This window comes from Podarcis muralis, chromosome 7 (genome assembly GCF_964188315.1).
Source record: "Podarcis muralis chromosome 7, rPodMur119.hap1.1, whole genome shotgun sequence".
NCBI lineage: Eukaryota > Metazoa > Chordata > Lepidosauria > Squamata > Lacertidae > Podarcis > Podarcis muralis.
The window spans coordinates 17,536,698-17,554,898 of NC_135661.1; the positions used below are offsets into that span (position 1 = coordinate 17,536,698).

Consider the following 18,201-nt stretch of genomic DNA (forward strand, 5'->3'; position numbering starts at 1 on the left):
GGAAAGATGGAATTGTTTTTTTATCTATTTTTATTTTGTGTTTTTCTTTTTTCTTTTTTCATTTTGTAAAATTCTAATAAATATCTTTTTAAAAAAACCACAACCAAAACCCAACAAGCCTGCTATCCCAGCTATCCCAACCTGGTTAGCCCCCTAAAAACTCTGATACCCATTTTTAAATAGAATATACTCCCATACAGATTCCTTACAATATGTTTAAAACCAAAATCTCATTTGGGTAGAAACTGTTTCTCAGGCGGCTAGTCCTAGTCTTTATAACCCTGTACCTTCTTCCAGAAGGCAGAAGCTGAAAGATCATTTCCAGGGTGTGCACTATCCTGCGCTATCTCTGCAGCTTTCTTATGGCACCTGGAAGCATAGATGTGATTCAAGGTGGGAAGAGTGTACCCAATTATTCTCTCCGCAGTCTTTACAACCCTGGACAGCATTGTTTTTCCCCTGACCGTGCAGCTCCCAAACCACACACAGAGACCATAAGTTAATACACTCTCCACAGTACAATGGTAAAATGCCATCAACAGGTCCTTTGAGAGATTGTTTTTCCGGAGGAGTCTCAGAAAATATAACCTCTGCTGTGCTCTCTTCATCAGGTCTTTGCTGTTTTCTCCCCAGGTTAGGTCATCTCTTAGTTGGCAAGAACCCATTTTATTTATATGATAACTTTCTTCCAGGATAAAAAGCCAAAGAGCCTACATGAGACTCCAAGATGGTTTTATAAACAGACACTGTCCACACCCAGAACTGCTGAGCTTCAGTACAGTAGACTTGTATGCTTGGCAGGACTCCCAGTTTGGCCCATGAGATTGCTTTGGCAATGCCATGCCCACCTGGCATCAGGTGCTGGGGAGGTAATGCCATGGTATCAAATTCAAAAGGAAGAATTCAGTACTCTGAGCAGGCTCCAGAAACTTCATTTTCAGCGGTGACTTGAATTCAGTGCTTTCTGAATTTGATGACCTTGTCACCTTTTTCTTATCACCATGGAGGGTGACAAACTCAAAAACCACTAACTTCAAGCTGCAAAAGAAGAGTGTCCTTTTCAACCACAGCTTGAAATTTAAATCACACGATATTAGGTGTTCAGCAGGCGGCCAGCCCCGCCCATCAGTCAAAAGTGACCCAGACAGGATTGGTCAAATTCTGGATTCATCTCTGACAATATTCTGTTCACCATCTCTGCTTTATACCATAGCCATAGCACATTAACTCATGATTTCAACTGATACCAAGTTATAAATAAATATGTAGCCTTTCAATTTGCTGATAGCTAAGGGAAAATATTTTTAAACAGCCCTGTTGCATCAGAACAAAGATCCACAGAGCCTCAGTATCCTGTTCCCAGCATAATGTGTCATAGATGCTCACAAGAACAGCTTGAATATAATCACCTTGCCCAACTGTTTCCTCCCTCCATCAACATTTCATACCCATGAATACATTGCTTTTCTGTTTTCCTGGTTCCCAGGGTCTTTCCTCAACCTAAGCCAGAGCTCCAAAATTCTGCTCTTAATCTCTACTAGACTAACTATCCTCTTCCCTAACAGAAGCTACACTGTAAACATTCTGAAAGCTTTGTTCCCTGGACAGTCAGAATGCCCACACATTTTACCTCATTGCCGCACCAGCTCAGCCAATCATGGCCAGAGGTTTCACAACTCCAGCACCATTTAACAAGATGGTTCAATGTGCAGATTTGCTTGTGTGTTGTACCCCAGGGTCACATAAAAAAGAAGGCATACTATGTATCTTACATGGGTCACACCTAACTGAAGGGTGTGTTTGTGTTTAAAAGAAAGTACCAACTTACTTCTAGGTCTGTTGTAAGGAACACTCAGATTCAGGAAAGCTGCTCCATGAACTTGCTTCTGCCCACATCCTGGAGGTCTTTCGGCAACTTCCTCTCCAGGGTGGCTACTTCAGAGTAATGCCTCCTTCCAGAACTTCCAAGGCTCCCTTGTCCACTCCAGTCTCCTCAGGAATAAATCCCCAGATCCTAGAGGCAATCCAATTCTAGCACCAGATTTAGGGCAGTGTGGGTGGCTCCCTCGCACAGAACACTGAGCCAAGGGGGCACAAAATTGAGAAGCTCCGTAATTGAGAAGATCCATTTGGGAGTGCCAATCTTCTGCCTCACATGGGGCACCTTATTATGGAAAATTACTGAAGTCCACCCCTGCCAATTCTCTGAGTCATTTCAGGGATAGTGGGGTATGGGGAGCTCTTCAAAAAGATTGCAGAAATGCCTTGCCTCAATGCCTTTGGCCTAGGCAGGCTTAAGTCCAGAACTCTTAAGTCTCACATGGAAACTTATCAAGGAAACTGGATAAACATAGGGTGCTTATATTCCTTCCTTAGCCCCATCGAGAAGAAGACCTGAGGCTCATTCAGCTATTATAGTCTGCCTCTTACCTCTCTCTACTGAGCTTCTCCTCTTTCTTGACAAGGCCTTGAGGCTTTTTCTAAACTCTGTGTCTGCCTCCACACCCTTCATTCTGCTAGAGATGCAGCAGCTGAGCTCCATCAGGCAGACAAATGAAAGTGCCTGGTCATCCTTCTCCCACAGGTGTAGCCTCTTATAATCCCTTGCTGGTGCAAATCAGGACTCACTTAAAGGGGCAGGCACTGGCTCTCTAGAATTTCAGATAGGAGCTCCCGCTAACCCTTACCTGGAGATGCCAGGGATTGACCCAATTTTTTTTGCAAGCGAAGCAGATGTTCTAACCACCGAGTCATGGCCATGTACTTTTGGCATGAAGTAGGTACATGCTGGGGAGTCAAGAAAGGGAGCTGAATGAGCACCTCACCTCAAAAACTGCCAGTACATATTAAAAAGATATTAAGTTGGTAATTTGAATAAGTTAAATTTGTTTGAAAGTGGATATTGGAAAACTGCTACAATGAGATTTATGGAAACTCAGTTTGGGGGGATCTGAGGAAGGCACCTAACAATGATAACTAAATTGGGATTTTAACAGCTAGGATACATGTTTGTTTGTTTGTCTTTTTAATAATGTAATGTTTTCTTTTATGTTTGTTTAAAATTTGGAAAACCAATAAAAAAATTTGAAAAAAAGAAAACTGCCAGTACATAAATTACAGACTTTTACACTCTACTTCTCTAAGCAGTGAAACATTCCTGGTGCAGCTCAATGAAGATTAATTAATTTTGCACTAAAGAACCCAGATCCTCCAAATGTCCTTATTTTCCAGGGACAGTCCTGGATTTACAGAAGCCATCCAGGTTTCTGATTTGATCCTGCAATGACCCACTTTTCCTTAGGATGGTCCTATTCTCATCAGAGAAATGTTGGAGGGTATGGAGCTCTGGAGGAGTTTGTGATGTTTACTTGATTGACCAGGAGCAGAGTATGAGTGAAGACATTCAGGACAGCCTTCTACTACCAAGGTGGCACATCTTCTAGTCCACGTTCACCCCAAAATGAGAGACCCTGCTCCACTAGGGGTTTTGCTTCTTCCCCTCCCAATCTTGTCTCAAATGCCAATTACTATTCCCACCCTCCTAATCTTCAACTACATCTTCTCCAAGCCCCTGATGGGCATCTCATTCCAATGTACAGAGAGATCCCCAGCAATCAGGACACCATCCTATAAGCATTTGGTCCCATTGCTGAAGCACCAGGTGAACTGTCCTAACGTTTGGAAACACAGTAAGAGAGAAAGAGCTAGTAAAACAAATTGTAGTTCACATGTGGGCAACCTGTGGCATCTCCAGAGGTTGTTGGACTACAACTCCCATCACCCCTGGCCATTAGCCACCAACCCTGGACATTTAGAGTTCCTTTGGATGAAAGGTGAACTATAAATGGAAGAAAGACGATTTGAAGAATGAGAAGCAGAAATTGACAGATTTTCCCATCCCTAAATACTAGCAGGATGCAGGTGGTGCTGTGGGTTAATCCACAGAGCCTAGGACTTGCCGATCAGAAGGTCGGCAGTTCAAATCCCTGCGACTGGGTGAGCTCCCGTTGCTCGGTCCCTGCTCCTGCCAACCTAGCAGTTCGAAAGCATGTCAAAGTGCAAGTAGATAAATAGGTACCACTCTGGCGGGAAGGTAAACGGCGTTTCCGTGCGCTGCTCTGGTTCTCCAGAAGTGGCTTAGTCATGCTGGCCACATGACCCGGAAGCTGTACGCCGGCTCCCTTGGCCAGTAAAGCGAGATGAGCGCCGCAACCCCAGAGTTGGTCACGACTGGACCTAATGGTCAGGGGTCCCTTTACCTTTTTAAATACTAGCAGAGGAATCTGACTTCCATTATGACTGAGTTGTATGGCTGATGCTCACAAACCACCTGAATTCATTTCTTGGTTATTTCCCCCCAACCCCACTTTTATTTTCATAGCCCCACACGATCCCCATTTGCAAATGCACAAGGGAGAAAAAATCCCCTTGACTGTGCTGCAGTTGCCATTTTGCATCAACTTCATCCTTTTATACTGTCAGAGGAAGCAGGACAAAGAGTTCCATTTCCCCATAGTATAAAGTTAAATAGAGTGAACTGGGAAGTTTCTAAAAAGTAATTGAGTGAGATCAGCCATGCGGCTGTTTTTAAGTGACTTAAATGCAAGCGGCTCTCGTCTCGAGTCGGAAACGGATCTTTACAATATCGGAGGGTAATGTACTGGCTCAGCCACAGTTGTAATCACATCTGAGATGGCATTGGCACATAGGAATGCGTTTTTTAATAAAATTATTATTAGCCTCCTTCCCCCCACCTACACCTTTTCAAGGCAACCACCCAGAATGCGAAGCCAGGAAAAGTCAACATTTTTTTTCCAGAGGAAAAAGGTTATTAATCCACGAATTTGTCCCAGAAGGTCTAAAGCAGGTTTTTATTTTCCAGGAGGCCCAAGGTGTCACTCGGAAAGTATATCATCTGCCACATCTTTACTGGCATGGTGTAAAGAAGGTTTGCAGAGGAACAAAAGCTCTACCTAGTTGTAAAGGGGGTTGGGGGGGAAGATCAGCAGCTGAACCACCTACTGTTTCTGGAGTATAAAGAAGGGAGCCTCTGTTGTTGTTGTTGTTTTGGGTTTTTAAAACCCACTTTGTGTAGTATTTGTGCGCAACCAGCAAAGCTTTCTGGTACACAATCAGTCACAGGGATTTCTCCTGCTTGATGCCAGACACCAACAGGAATAACAGGACAGGGACAGGGATTCTCTCTCTCCCCCCCTTCCAAATTGGTGTGTGCCCTCCCCCCCCCAACCTATTTGGAAATCTATTTCGGCATTAAACCAAGGAAAGGTAACCCTTTGCAGCCTGAGAGCCACATTCCCTTTTGAGAGAAACCTTCTGGGGGCCACTTGCCACTGGTGGGTGGGACTAGAAGCAAGTGGGCGGAGCAACAAATGTCAACCTTACCTTTGCACTGTAAATCAGTTTCTCCATATACCGCATTTTTCCACGTATAAGACGCCCCCATGTATAAGATGCCCTCTATTTTTTGGGACTCCAAATTAAGAAAACACCCCTCAGCACTACCCATGTATAAGACGAGCCCCAATTTTAAACCCAATTTTTTGGTTAAAAAACCTAGTCTTATACATGGAAAAATACAGTACTCACAGGCTCCTCTGTATCCTCCATCCAGGGAGGCAAGAGGCATGATCAGTGTGCAAGTGCACATCCCAGCCTGCTACTACCACACCTGCTATTACTTATTTCATAGAATCATAGAGTTGCGAGGGACCCTGAGGATCATCAAGTCCAACCCCCCTGCAATGCAGGAATATGCAGCTGTCCCATACAGAGATTGAACCTGCAACCTTGGCGTTATCAGCACCATGCTCTAGCCAACTGAGCTATCCAGTTGTATCATTTCATTACCGCTATTGCTACTGCTAGTAGTAGTACTGTATTAGTGTGTGTTGCGGTGTGGAGTGCTCCTGCTCATGGCTGGCTGGCTAGATTCTTGCCCCCTTATAGGATACTCCCTGGTACCTCCCTGGGTCTTCCCATCACCAGAAATCCATCAGCCATGTGTTCCATAACTGCTGGGCATGCTCAATCACTATCTGCTGCTTTTGGGAGCTCCCCTATCAAGAGCTTTCCCAATATAGAGATATATTTAATGGCAGGCAGTCAAGGGAACCATGCATGGGATGAATTCTTGCCGAGAAGGGACTTTCCCACTCCGCAATATTTGTAATATCAGCAGCTGTGCAATCCCTACAGCAGAAAGATCTGTTTTAGTTTTGCGTAATCCGTCCCTGAAAGTGTTGGAAATGTTACAGGCAACACTGATATTAGAGCTTCGATGAAGCACAATGCCAGCTGGAACAGGCTGAGAGCAGGAGAATTCCCACTTGACTGTTAAAACATAAAGAGGGTTAGTCTCCAATGTTCATGGTGTGTGCTGTTTGGAGCTACTGGGGCTGGGGGGCTGAGAGAATTTAATGTGTGCGCGCGCACGAACAAACACACACACACACACATTTTGACGACGCATTGCTTTCCTGTGAGATCAAAAACTGAGGTCAAAACGTTTGCAATAACACGAGGCTTGTTTGGGTTAAGACTTGAACAACCCCAGATCAAACTGATTGCATTATCAGATTGAAACCAAATCTGTTCAAAATATGTCCAGGACTGAAGGTAATAGCAGACAACCACCTGCTTCATATTGTCAGCTTTGGAGAGGCATCCTTGGCTGGTGCACCAGGAACTCAGAAAACTGCCTTATGTCAAGTCAGACTGGCTCAGTATTGTCTACCCACAGGTGGGTTGTGAGGCCATCCCAGGTGGGTCACAACAAAGCTTTTTCCGCCATGTTGGACTCCAGCTAAGGCTCACCAAATGAAAGGGGCACTATATGTAGTGGCTGGCAGGCCCTCCAAGTGTCTCTATTTTCCAGGGACAGCCCCAAATTTACAGAAGCCATCATGGTTTCTGATTTGATCCGAGAATGTCTCACTTTTCCTTGGGACGTCCCTATTTTCATCAGAGAAATGTCGGAGGGTATGGGCTGGGCCAAAACACATTCTTCTGAGGAGACGTTTTCTCAATTTCCACAAGTGGCAAGAGCCTTTTTCTAGCATCTCCCTTCAGTGGAATGGGATTTGGAAGAACACACAAGCCCAGGTCCCTCGCTAACATTGTGAGTGAGCCTTTCTATAAAAACCGCTGGTTTTCAACAGCTTCCCAGTCTTCAGGTTAAGAACAAGTTTAAAAACCACCTGTTTTCACTCAGAAGTATCGCTATGCTAACCCTATGCATATTGCCATGCGAATGGCCGTTTTAGGATTAATAAAATGCCTTATTAGTGCTGCGAAGTACAAATCAAAACTGAATTTGTGAAAACGGGTTCTGTGTTGCAGGCTGGGAACCAGCGGTGGGTCTTAGGTCTGTACCAGTTGAACACCAAAGGTCTACACCAGGGATCAGGAACCTGTGATGCTTGGGATGCTGTTAGACTGCAACTCCTATCACCCCTGAGCATTGGCCAAGCTGGCCGGGGCTGATGGGACTCCAAAAACACCTGGAGGGCCACACAAGTCTCTCATCCCTTGTCTATACTGACTAGCAGTCAGTCTCTGCAGTTCCAGACAGGAGAGTTTCCCAGCGCTACCTGGAGACACCAGGGATTGAACCAGAGGCATTCCACATGCATGCATATGCTCTAACAGTGCGCTACGTCCCTTCTGCTGCGAGACTCAAAATCATCCCCAAGGGTTGGTGGTGGGGAGATGCGAATTCTTCTTCTTATGTAGAAATAGCAAATACTGGGTGAATGGTAATAAAATGGGAAATGCATATCAAAGTAATCAAGTGTAAAGAGATGTATTCTGGGATCACGATGCTCTGCTTCCACAGCCAGAGGCAGGAATGCTTCTGAATACCAGTTGCTGGGAAGCTCTTGCTCTTGTGTTTGGGTGCTGCTTGCAGATGTTGCTCAGGCATCTGGTTGGCCATTGTGAGAACAGGACGATGGATTAGATGGGCTCCTGGCTCTTCTTATGATCTTACTGGGGTCTGTGCGTTGAGCAGCGCTCCACATTTGTTTTGGTCCACTCTTTGCTAGGTAAAGGTAAAGGGACCCCTGACCATTAGGTCCAGTCGTGACCGACTCTGGGGTTGCAGCGCTCATCTCACTTTATTGGCCGAGGGAGCCGGCGTACAGCTTCCAGGTCATGTGGCCAGCATGACTAAGCTGCATGACTAAGCTGGCGAACCAGATAAGTGTACAGAAACGCCGTTTACCTTCCCGCCGGAGCGGTCCCTATTTATCTACTTGCACTTTGACGCAGTGGCGTAGCGTGGGTTGTCAGCACCCGGGGGAAGGCAAGTAATTTGCGCCCCCTAACCCGTGGATTTGCGCCCCCTAACCTGTGGATTTGCCCTAACCCCAGATGTTGCACCCGGTGCTGCCGGCCCCCCCTGCACCCCCACGCTATGCCACTGCTTTGATGTGCTTTCGAACTGTTAGGTTGGCAGGAGCAGGGACCGAGCAATGGGAGCTCACCCCGTTGCAGGGATTCGAACCACCGACCTTCTGATCAGCAAGTCCTAGGCTCTGTGGTTTAACCCACAGCGCCACCCGCGTCCCTCTCTGCTACCAAGGTTTTATTAAGTGGTTACATGTAACTATTAGATACATATATATTTAATTTGGAAACATTTTTGAGTGCCGTCGCCTCTCCTCTCTGCCCCCCGCCCCTGCCACCACACATGCAGCGAGTTAGCTTTCCTGAGACTCATTAGCCTTCCTTTTCCCGCAGATGTGAAAGGGGATATGTCTCAGTTATACAACGTCAGGTTGCTCTGTAATGAAAGGCGGCAGAGGCATCCAAGAAAAACAATGTTTTGAACTTGGGTGTGTAAAATATTCATATTCAATCATCGTAATTTCTTGAAAAACAACAACCCTTCGCACATCTTTCCCTTTGAGGGAATTTTGTTATTCTTTCATTCCCGAAGCAAGGCAAAGGTTCATTGGCAGGAATGAGAGCCAGTGTGGTGTAGGGTTAGGATCTGGGGACACCCAGCCACAGATATGAACAGTTGTTATTGTTGTTATTAATATTTTTGTTGTTGTTGTTGTTGTTGTTGTTGTTGTTGTTGTTATTACAGTCATAAAGGTAAAGGTAAAGGTACCCCTGCCCGTACGGGCCAGTCTTGCCAGACTCTAGGGTTGTGCGCCCATCTCACTCAAGAGGCCGGGGGCCAGCGCTGTCCGGAGACACTTCCGGGTCACGTGGCCAGCGTGACAAGCTGCATCTGGCGAGCCAGAGCCACACACGGAACGCCGTTTACCTTCCCGCTGGTAAGCGGTCCCTATTTATCTACTTGCACCCGGAGGTGCTTTCGAACTACTAGGTTGGCAGGCACTGGGACCGAGCGACGGGAGCGCACCCCGCCGCGGGGATTCGAACCGCCGACCATGCGATCGGCAAGTCCTAGGCGCTGAGGTTTTACCCACAGCGCCACCCACGTCCCTCATTACAGTCCATTACAGTCATACCTCCATTACAGTCCATTACAGTCATACCTCGGGATAAATACGCTTCAGGATAAGTATTTTCGGGTTGCGCTCCATAGTGACCCGGAAGTAATGGAGCACGTTACCTCCGGGTTTTGCCGCTTGCGCATGTGCAAACAGTCAAAATGACATCACGTTCATGCATGGAAGTGGCAAAACGTGACCCGTGCATGCGCAGACGCGTCTTACGTTCTGTTCAGCATGCAAACAGGACTCTGGAATGGATCCCATTCGCATCCCAAGGTACCACTGTATTATTATTATCATACCACCCCATACCCACAGGTCTCACAGTATAAAAACCACAAAATGCCCTGGAGGTCAATTATTGTCCTCCAACGACTGCGGCCACCCACCAAGGTCCTAAATCCAATAGTGTTCATATTGAGGAACCTTTTTGGGGAGGGAGGGGGTAAATTAAAGAAAAGAAAGAAATGATGACAGTGATGGCTGGTGCCCGTTGGGTCTAGCAGGGCAGAAAGTGGCGAGGTCCACAGTATGTGGCACCAGAGCCAGTGGCAGGCAGAGACAACTGAATCTGATTTTGTCCCGTCCATTCTGAACCCTTCTGAGTTCTACAAGGAGCAACGCTGAGACTAAGCAGGAGGAAGCTGATGAACCTCCCCACCAGGCTGGTTGTAAGCAAGGAGAACAGACTGGTGGAGATATGCCCCGTTGGCACTAATGGACCAGCCACCACGGAATGAAGGGGATCTACATTAAAATAGGGGACCAGGCCAATGGCCAATCTAGGACAGCATCCTGTTCTCGCAGTGGCCAACCAGATGCTTATGGGAAACCCCTAAGCAAGGTGTGAGTGCAGAGAGTACGTTACATCCGAACTTTTGCAGGCAAAACCAAGTCTTCCCTCAACTCCAGTGTCGAGCTCCTCCGTTGTGTCAAATTTCCAAGGTGGTGTGTTTTGGATTTGCCTCTGTGTTCGATTACCAGCGCAGGAGTCGAGCCCCGTACACTCCTGTAAATCCCCTCTCATATGGAAGTCAGTGAGCTGTAAAATATTTAAACTGGCTACAGTTGTACCTCATTTGTTTACACATTTCCAGCGGGGCTGCTAAAGCGTAACACACCGAAGGAGAACAAAAGGCCGCCGGCCGCCGAATCAGATTTCATAACAGCCCTGGCAAAGGTGCACTGATCAGCTTGGTGAGGCAGCAGCCCCGGAGCTCACCTTGGCCCTCGAGGCTGTACGATGAAGTGTGTCACTGAACCTTCACTTTCCAAATGCTTCATCTCTTCATTCTGAAACGTCACTTTCAGCAGGGATGGGGAACTTTGATAGGCGGGGAAATGAATGTGGCCCTCTAAACCTCTCGATCTGGCCCCTCAGGTCCATCCCCAGGCCACATCCCTTATCCAGCCACAATCCCTTTTCCAGACCATACCCCATGCTGACCCTGCTTCTTACCAGTGCCGGGTTATCAAATAGGCAGAGCAGGCGCCCACATAATTTTCTTTCAAGACCAAATCAATATTATTTGGATCCGTTGTCACGTGGCCCCTAAGATGTGTGGAGCCCCTAAAGGGTATGGGGCCCATAGACTGGTCCGTACTCTGCCTATTTGATAACTCAGCACTGGGTGTATGTATATGTGCTAGGGATGTACACAGAAACCTCTGGATTTCCCTGTACAAAGAAAAGAAGAGCCATACCTACTTTTTGCCTCTGGCCCCACCCACCACAAGGATGCGGCCTCCAGAAGCTTGCCAATGAGGGGATATGGCCCTCAGACTGTAAAGGTTTCTTCATCCCTGCTCTGAATCGACAGGTTTTTTTTGGGGGGGAGTCGCTCACATCAGGCATTGCAATACTCTCCAATAATACTATTCAAATCTCTCTCTCTTTATGTTTGGGGCTAAGCTCAGCGAAACCCCATTCTGCATTATTGGTTCATTTTATGTTCTCTGGATATTTATGGCGAATGGCAAAGAACCAAGGCCCTGTGGGCATACTGTAGAATCTAAGGTGGTTGACTCTCTGGGGTTTAAAAGTCTGGCAAACAAACAATTTTGCCATTCTAGCCATTTTAAATACACTCCCCTCCTCCCCAGCTTATATAAAACAACTTAACAGGGTCGTCAAAAATATACCAAACAAGGGGTCTTTCTTTAAGCAAGCACACAAGGGACCTTTTCTTACCATGCTATATAAAACTGCAACACATTGATCCTTTGTGAAAAGTTTTACTAGCCACTCCCCAGCTGTTCCGATTGACTATTTTTCTTTTTGGTTGTTGGTTGTGTGTGTGTGTGTGTGTGTGTGTGTGTGTGTGTGTCGTTTTTTTCCTCCTTTTCTAGTTGGCCATTAATTCATCTCAGAAGCATTTCTTCTGCAATACAGTTGGGCCAACCTCCTTGTACTCCTGCTGGGTCACCCACATGTCTCTAAACGAAGCCAAGCTGGTAAGCACTGACGCTCCAATCCAAACAGAGTGCATCCTATCTGCGGGTGCTTCCACCTTTGCCGGCATGCCTTTGGGCGCGAGTGCTCGAAGCTCCTTCAGAAGCCGTTCCCTTAGGCCAGAGAAGAGTGTGGACCCACCCGCCATGATCACGTTCCTCCAGATGCTCTGGTGGATGCTCCCGTCGCAGTTGGAAATGCTGTCCAAGATCATCTGGTGAATTCCTGGTGCTGAAAGTCCTGCATCTGCTGGCTTAAAGAGGGACTCTGGGGCTCTGAAGAGCTGGTCTCCAATCTGGACAGGGTTTCCATCTGGGAGGATATATTTATGAACCAAGGTTTTGCCCTTTTGATAGTCAGGATCTAAAGCTACGTAGCATAGGTTCTCCTTGATGTCCTTCACTATCTCCTTCTCGGCAGAGCTCAAGAAGCTGTGGCCACTCTCTAAGAGAAGCGTCGTCAGGTACCTGGTGATATCCCGGCCGGCAAAATTCATCCTGGAAATGGCATGAAGCAGACAATGGCCTTTGTAGACGGGGACAGTCAGAGTGACGCCATCTCCACTATCTAAGACTAATCCTGTTGTGCGAGCGGAGGCATAGAGGGCCATCAAAGCCTGCAGGCCCACAAACATGGCAGGTACATGGAAGTTCTCAAACATGATCTCTGTCATTTTTTCTCTGTTTGGCACTGGGTTCAGGGGGGCCTCTGTCACCAGCACGGGTCTCTCATGGGCTCTTATTCTGAGCCCGCGTCTGTAGATGTACCTCCAGATCTTCTCCATGTCATCCCAGGATGTTACTATTCCATGTTCCACAGGGTATTTAAAAGCCAAGATACCTCTCTTGGCTTGGGCTTCTTTGCCAACATAAGACTCCCTCTGGACAGGACCAAACATGATCGCTTGCGACTTGGGGTAGCCGACTACTGTAGCAACAACCGTTCTTGGTGCCTGCTCTCCAGAGAGCCCTGCCTTACATAGCCCAGACCCATTGTCAATAATGACGGCTGGAAGATCTGCCTTTGCGTGGTGAGACATGCCCAAAAGTGAAGGAGCAGGGTTTTCAACCACTTTACCGTCTTTCTTTGTGGATGGAACACTGGGCCATCAATATTCTAGATCTCTAAGTGTCACAAAAAGGGAACTTTCCCCCCTTTCCCGTTCCTCTAGTGGCTTTTTAAATATACAAACATGTTGCATATGCTTCGGGAAACAGATTCTCCTCCAAGAAACTGTAAGATGGTTTTGGATGACAAAGAGCATCAGAAATGGGTGTTCAGAGTTGACGAACAGCCGTTTTTCAATTCCCGTCTCAAGAAGGAAGGTTCAGAGCACCATGGACATGGGGACCATGGTGTCTCTGCCTCCCAGACAGCCTGGAATATCAGTAAGGATTTTCTGTTCACAAATGCCCAGTTAAGAATGGAGGATGAACCATTGTCTTACCCCTTGTGAAATTCCCACACCAGCTTGGAAAGCTCTCACTAACACAACACAGTTGTTTTCATTCTTGCCTTCACTGTTCAGCCCACATGGAGGTGGTCATTTAGGTGACATCAGAAATGCACCGTGATGTCAAAAAGGGGCAGTGAAATGGCACACCAGTGGAAGAGTTATATTTCACCCTACAAAGCAAAGGCATTATAAAGAAAATGTCCTTTTGGGTTGTGTCCAGTGCTCATCCTACTCAGGGTAGACCCATTGAAATCAAAGTCATGATATGGGTCCATCAATTTCCACTACATTTCCTCTGAGTAGAACTTAGTTGGCTACTAGCAACTTTAAAGGTCAAAACAAACCCATCCCTAAAATCAGTGTGATGATTCAGACTCCTTGCTAGATGTAACCAAAAATTATTTCATTTGTAAATGAAGAGCAACTGGTTCAATGTTTCCCCAAAGGATATGTATATTATGGTCAGATAAACTTATGGTATTAGGAGTAGGGAACATTTTTGAGCCCCAGGACTTCTGTGCAACCTTTGGGAGGTGAACACATGCAAGAGGTGGGTGGGCCAGAGTCAAAATTGGGAGAGCCACAAATCCAATTTTACCTTTGTACAGGCTAGTTTCTACACACAGTCACACACACCTCTGTCCAGACAATACATTATCAGACCTCAATGACATTTTCCAGCCATTCAAAACACACAGGGTGTGAAACAGGACCAATGAAAGGGTGTGGCCTGGGGAGAAGGGGGTGTGGCCTAATGAGAGTTTTGAAGACAAGAGGTCTGAGGGGCCTAGAGGGCTGTGTTTGGCCCTTAGTCTGAAGTTCTCCACACCTAGTACGCCAGTTAAGTCTCATTATAATGATATTACGACTCTTGTCTTTCGAAGCAAGATACAAAGCTAAGAATGAGTCCATTGTAATTAATTGCCCATGTCTATAAAAACCTATCAGTTAAATTGGAGTAGGACTAACATTGGATACAACCCAACTGCACTGGTCTCGTTCAGATATAATGGCACACTCGGGGATGGAGAACCTGCAGTCCTCCAGATGTGGTTGGACTCCAAATCCCATAGCTCATGACCATGTGCTATGCTAGCTAGGGCTGCTGGGAGATGGAGGGCAACAACATCTGGAGGGTTCACAGGTTCTCCACCGTTGTGCTGCAGTTCAGGGCCACACGCACAAGTCAGTTCCCCTTTCCCAAACTTTAATATGACTGGCTTTTTGAGATATTCAAAGGGCAGAGGAACCCAAACTCTTTCCTGGGAGCAGTAGGGAAGAATGATCACTACATTCCAAGGTCGGATTCCCAGACCACTCAAGGTCATAGGGGTGGGAGAATCTATAAGTTTTTCATTTTTCCATTCATTAGTTCAGTTTGACATATTCCCACAACACTTTGCTTTTTAAAAAACGAAGAACAAGTTCACCCCAAATGCTCATTTTTGCATGTTTTTCTCCTAATAAATGTGCAAGAGGTGTGGAGGGTGGCAACATGAAAATGGGCCTTTTCAGTGGTGGCTCCTTGTTTGTGGAAGGCTCTTCCCAGGGAGGCTCACCTGGTTGCCATCATTACATAGCTTTAGGCACCAGGCAAATTATCTATGGCTATCTTGGGTGGGTGGGATGTTTTAATCTATTTTTTTTAAAAAAGTATTTTCATTTAGATTTTTAACGCCATTTTTAATGTCTGTTTGAGTTCATTTTTTGCTTAAAATATTGTAAGTTGCCATGGCAAAAAAAAAAAGACTAATAAATTTAATAAATAATAATAATCATTTGGAAGCAATGTCCTCTAACATCTTCACATGCTGTTTCAGTAATATATACATTTTTCTGTATCACATTTTCCTAATATTCTTTTTTGCATACCTTTTTTGAGTTGGAGAATGCAACACAACGGTCCAAGAAATGAGGATTTCAAAGGAGAGCTGCGTATTGGATTCAAGGTGAGGAAATTAGGCAGGTCCACAGCAGAATGCGGACTGAATGAATTTCTACCCCATCCCTGGTAGGACCACGAGGAATCAAGCCATATTTAAGGCAACCGGGCAAGGAAATGATTGACACAAACCTCATGTGACTTGTTAGAACCTGCAAAGGCATTTTTATTTCAACCTCTGAAAGAGGTGAATGCATTGCTTTATAGTAGCTGTAGCTGTTGATGGTTGTTTACAGGTATAGTATGTGATGCAAAATCCCAAGTCCTCCTTAATAGCATCTTCTCTGGACAACATTTGGTCCAAACTCTCTATAGTCAGAAGCAGTGACCCACATTTGCTTGAAGCTGCTCAGGGATGTAATGATGGAGGCCCCGATCCATGTTGAGAACCACCGATCTGGGGGTGCTATGACCTTTATGGGAACCCCTTGAGGGACTTGAGCTTCGAGCCCTTTAAAGACCCTCTCGTCTAACCCTGGAAAGAGTGAGGAACCTCCTGAGAGCAGCACGTTGCTATAGAGCATGCTGCGGATGGCGGGGTCACATTTTTTGATGCTCTTGGCAATCATTTTGTGGAGGCCTTGCCCACTTCTCTTAATGCTGCTGGGTGTGAAAAGGATCTCTGGAGCTAGGAAGAGAGCATCACCAATTTTGATCCTGTTGCCATCAGGAAGTTCATACTCCTTTGGGTAGTCCTCAGACCTCTTGTTCTGCTCATGGTGGGCATCCAGGGCTACGAAGCACAACTTCACTTTGATGTCTTCACAATGTTGTTCCCTTCGGGGAAATTTCTGAAGTATTGCCTGTTTTCCAGAAGTAATTCCCTCAAGTACTCAGTGATGTCTCTGCCACCAATATCCAACCTGGTGACGGCGTGGGGCAAACAATATCCCTCATAAACTGGCACTGCGTGGGTGACCCCAAAACCGCTGTCCATCACTATACCAGTATAGCGGGCTGAAGCATAGAAGATAGGTATGGCCTGGACAGAGAGGTAAAAGGCAGGCACCTTGAAGTGTTCAAACATCAGCTTGAGTGAGTTTGGCTCGATCTTCCTTGGGATTTAGAGGTGATTCCGTCATTAGCAAAGGCCTCTCAAAGCTTTGATTGATTCCCAACCCTTTGTCATAGATGTGCTTCAGATCTTCTCCATGTCATCCCATGAAGTAATGATGCCGCTCTCGATAGGATATCTCAACGACAACACTTCTCGCCTGTCTTGGGCCTCATCGCCTACATAGCATTCCTTTTGCCTGGTTTTGGAGAGCGATAATTTGCTTTTGGGGCACCCAAGGACGGAAGCGATGACATGCTGCGGGCCAACTTCTCCCGAGACCCCAGCCTTGCACAACCCAGATCCATTGTCAATAATCACAGCTTGGCTGTTGAAGACTCGGGACTTACTTTTCTCATTCTCGTGGACCATTTCAAACTAGCTTCCGAGAAGATGGCACCACAAACACTTTCTGGCGTCGAAGGTTCAAAGGCACATGTTCTTGGCATCTCAAGAGGGAGGAAACAAACTTCATTCTTGAAACAGTGCGTCAGCACTAAAAGGTGCAAAGCCCTCCACTAAGATCAGTGACAACTGGTTTACATAACAATGGCAAGGCAGCTAGTGATTGTTTGCTCACTGTTATTGTCTGGTGGTCTCTAGGAAACCAGAAGATTGATAAAACTTCTATGTGTGCAGTTGCGTAATTGCTCTTATTAGTTTAGCTATCAATTTGATGATGATGCTTTTAAAAAAACTTTCTTTAATTTTCAGGCATGCAGCTAGATTGATTCATTTGGTGTTTAATCAGTCTCTTCATGAGTTTGAAAACATTTTTGATGCATATTACAATAACGAGGACTTTCTCCATGTGCGAGGAGGCAAGTTTGGTCTCCTGAGTGCCTAGACTATAAACCCAGGGAAGGGGAGTGGCATCAAAAGAGCACTTTTACTTGTGTATAATTAAGATGCATCCACACCATACTGTGTTCATGTCTGATGAAGCACAAATCCATCAGCCTGAAATCCAGCAGCTGGAAATGGAAGAAGCTGAAAGAGCACAAATCCCCCACTTTCCCCAAACAGATAAGGCTTTCTGTGTGCAGGTAGGAGGAAGATGTGCTGCAAGTTTCTTCTTGTTGTTTAGTCATTTAGTCGTGTCCGACTCTTCATGACCCCATGGACCAGAGCATGCCAGGCACTCCTGTCTTCCACTGCCTCCCGCAGTTTGGTCAGACTCATGCTGGTAGCTTCGAGAACACTGTCCAACCATCTCATCCTCTGTCTTCCCCTTCTCCTTGTGCCCTCTATCTTTCCCAACATCAGGGTCTTTCCCAGGGAGTCTTCTCTTCTCATGAGGTGGCCAAAGTATTGGAGCCTCAGCTTCACGATCTGTCCTTCCAGTGAGCACTCAGGGCTGATTTCCTTAAGAATGGAGAGGTTTGATCTTCTTGCAGTCCATGGGACTCTCAAGAGTCTCCTCCAACACCATAATTCAAAAGCATCAATTCTTCGGTGATCTGCCTTCTTTATGGTCCAGCTCTCACTTCGCAAGTTTCTACGGAGTCCAAATAAATGTTTATCGGGAATTGCCTGACTCTCAGACTCATGAGGCCAGAGGTGAGAACTAGGAGAGGCAAGGAAGTGGGCAGTGCTGCAGCATCATGGGGCCCTGGATGAACTTCCATCCTCCAGCCCCAGCCCAGCCCAGCCCCAGGGCTTGCCATGGAAAAGAATGAAAGAGGAAGAGGGTTAGAACATCTGGTCCAGTCTTCCTCTGACACAGCACCTTCCAGATGTGTTGGACTACAATACCCATCCCTGCAGCAAGTATGGTCAATGGGCAGGATGGATGAGAGTTGCACAGGG

The 18,201-nt window shown here is 46.3% G+C and overlaps 1 protein-coding gene and 1 pseudogene across 1 annotated transcript; both read right to left on the reverse strand.

Moving 5' to 3' along the window:
• Positions 1-11,854: 11,854 nt before the first annotated feature.
• Positions 11,855-12,838, reverse strand: LOC114602572 (actin pseudogene; annotated as a pseudogene).
• A 2,654-nt stretch (positions 12,839-15,492) lies between these two features.
• Positions 15,493-16,764, reverse strand: LOC114602957 (actin-related protein T2-like). Its single transcript, XM_028741689.2, is given in 4 exon segments — positions 15,493-16,104; positions 16,107-16,368; positions 16,370-16,479; positions 16,482-16,764. Coding segments are annotated over 4 exon segments (1,152 nt in total). The 3' UTR covers positions 15,493-15,607.
• Positions 16,765-18,201: the final 1,437 nt, after the last annotated feature.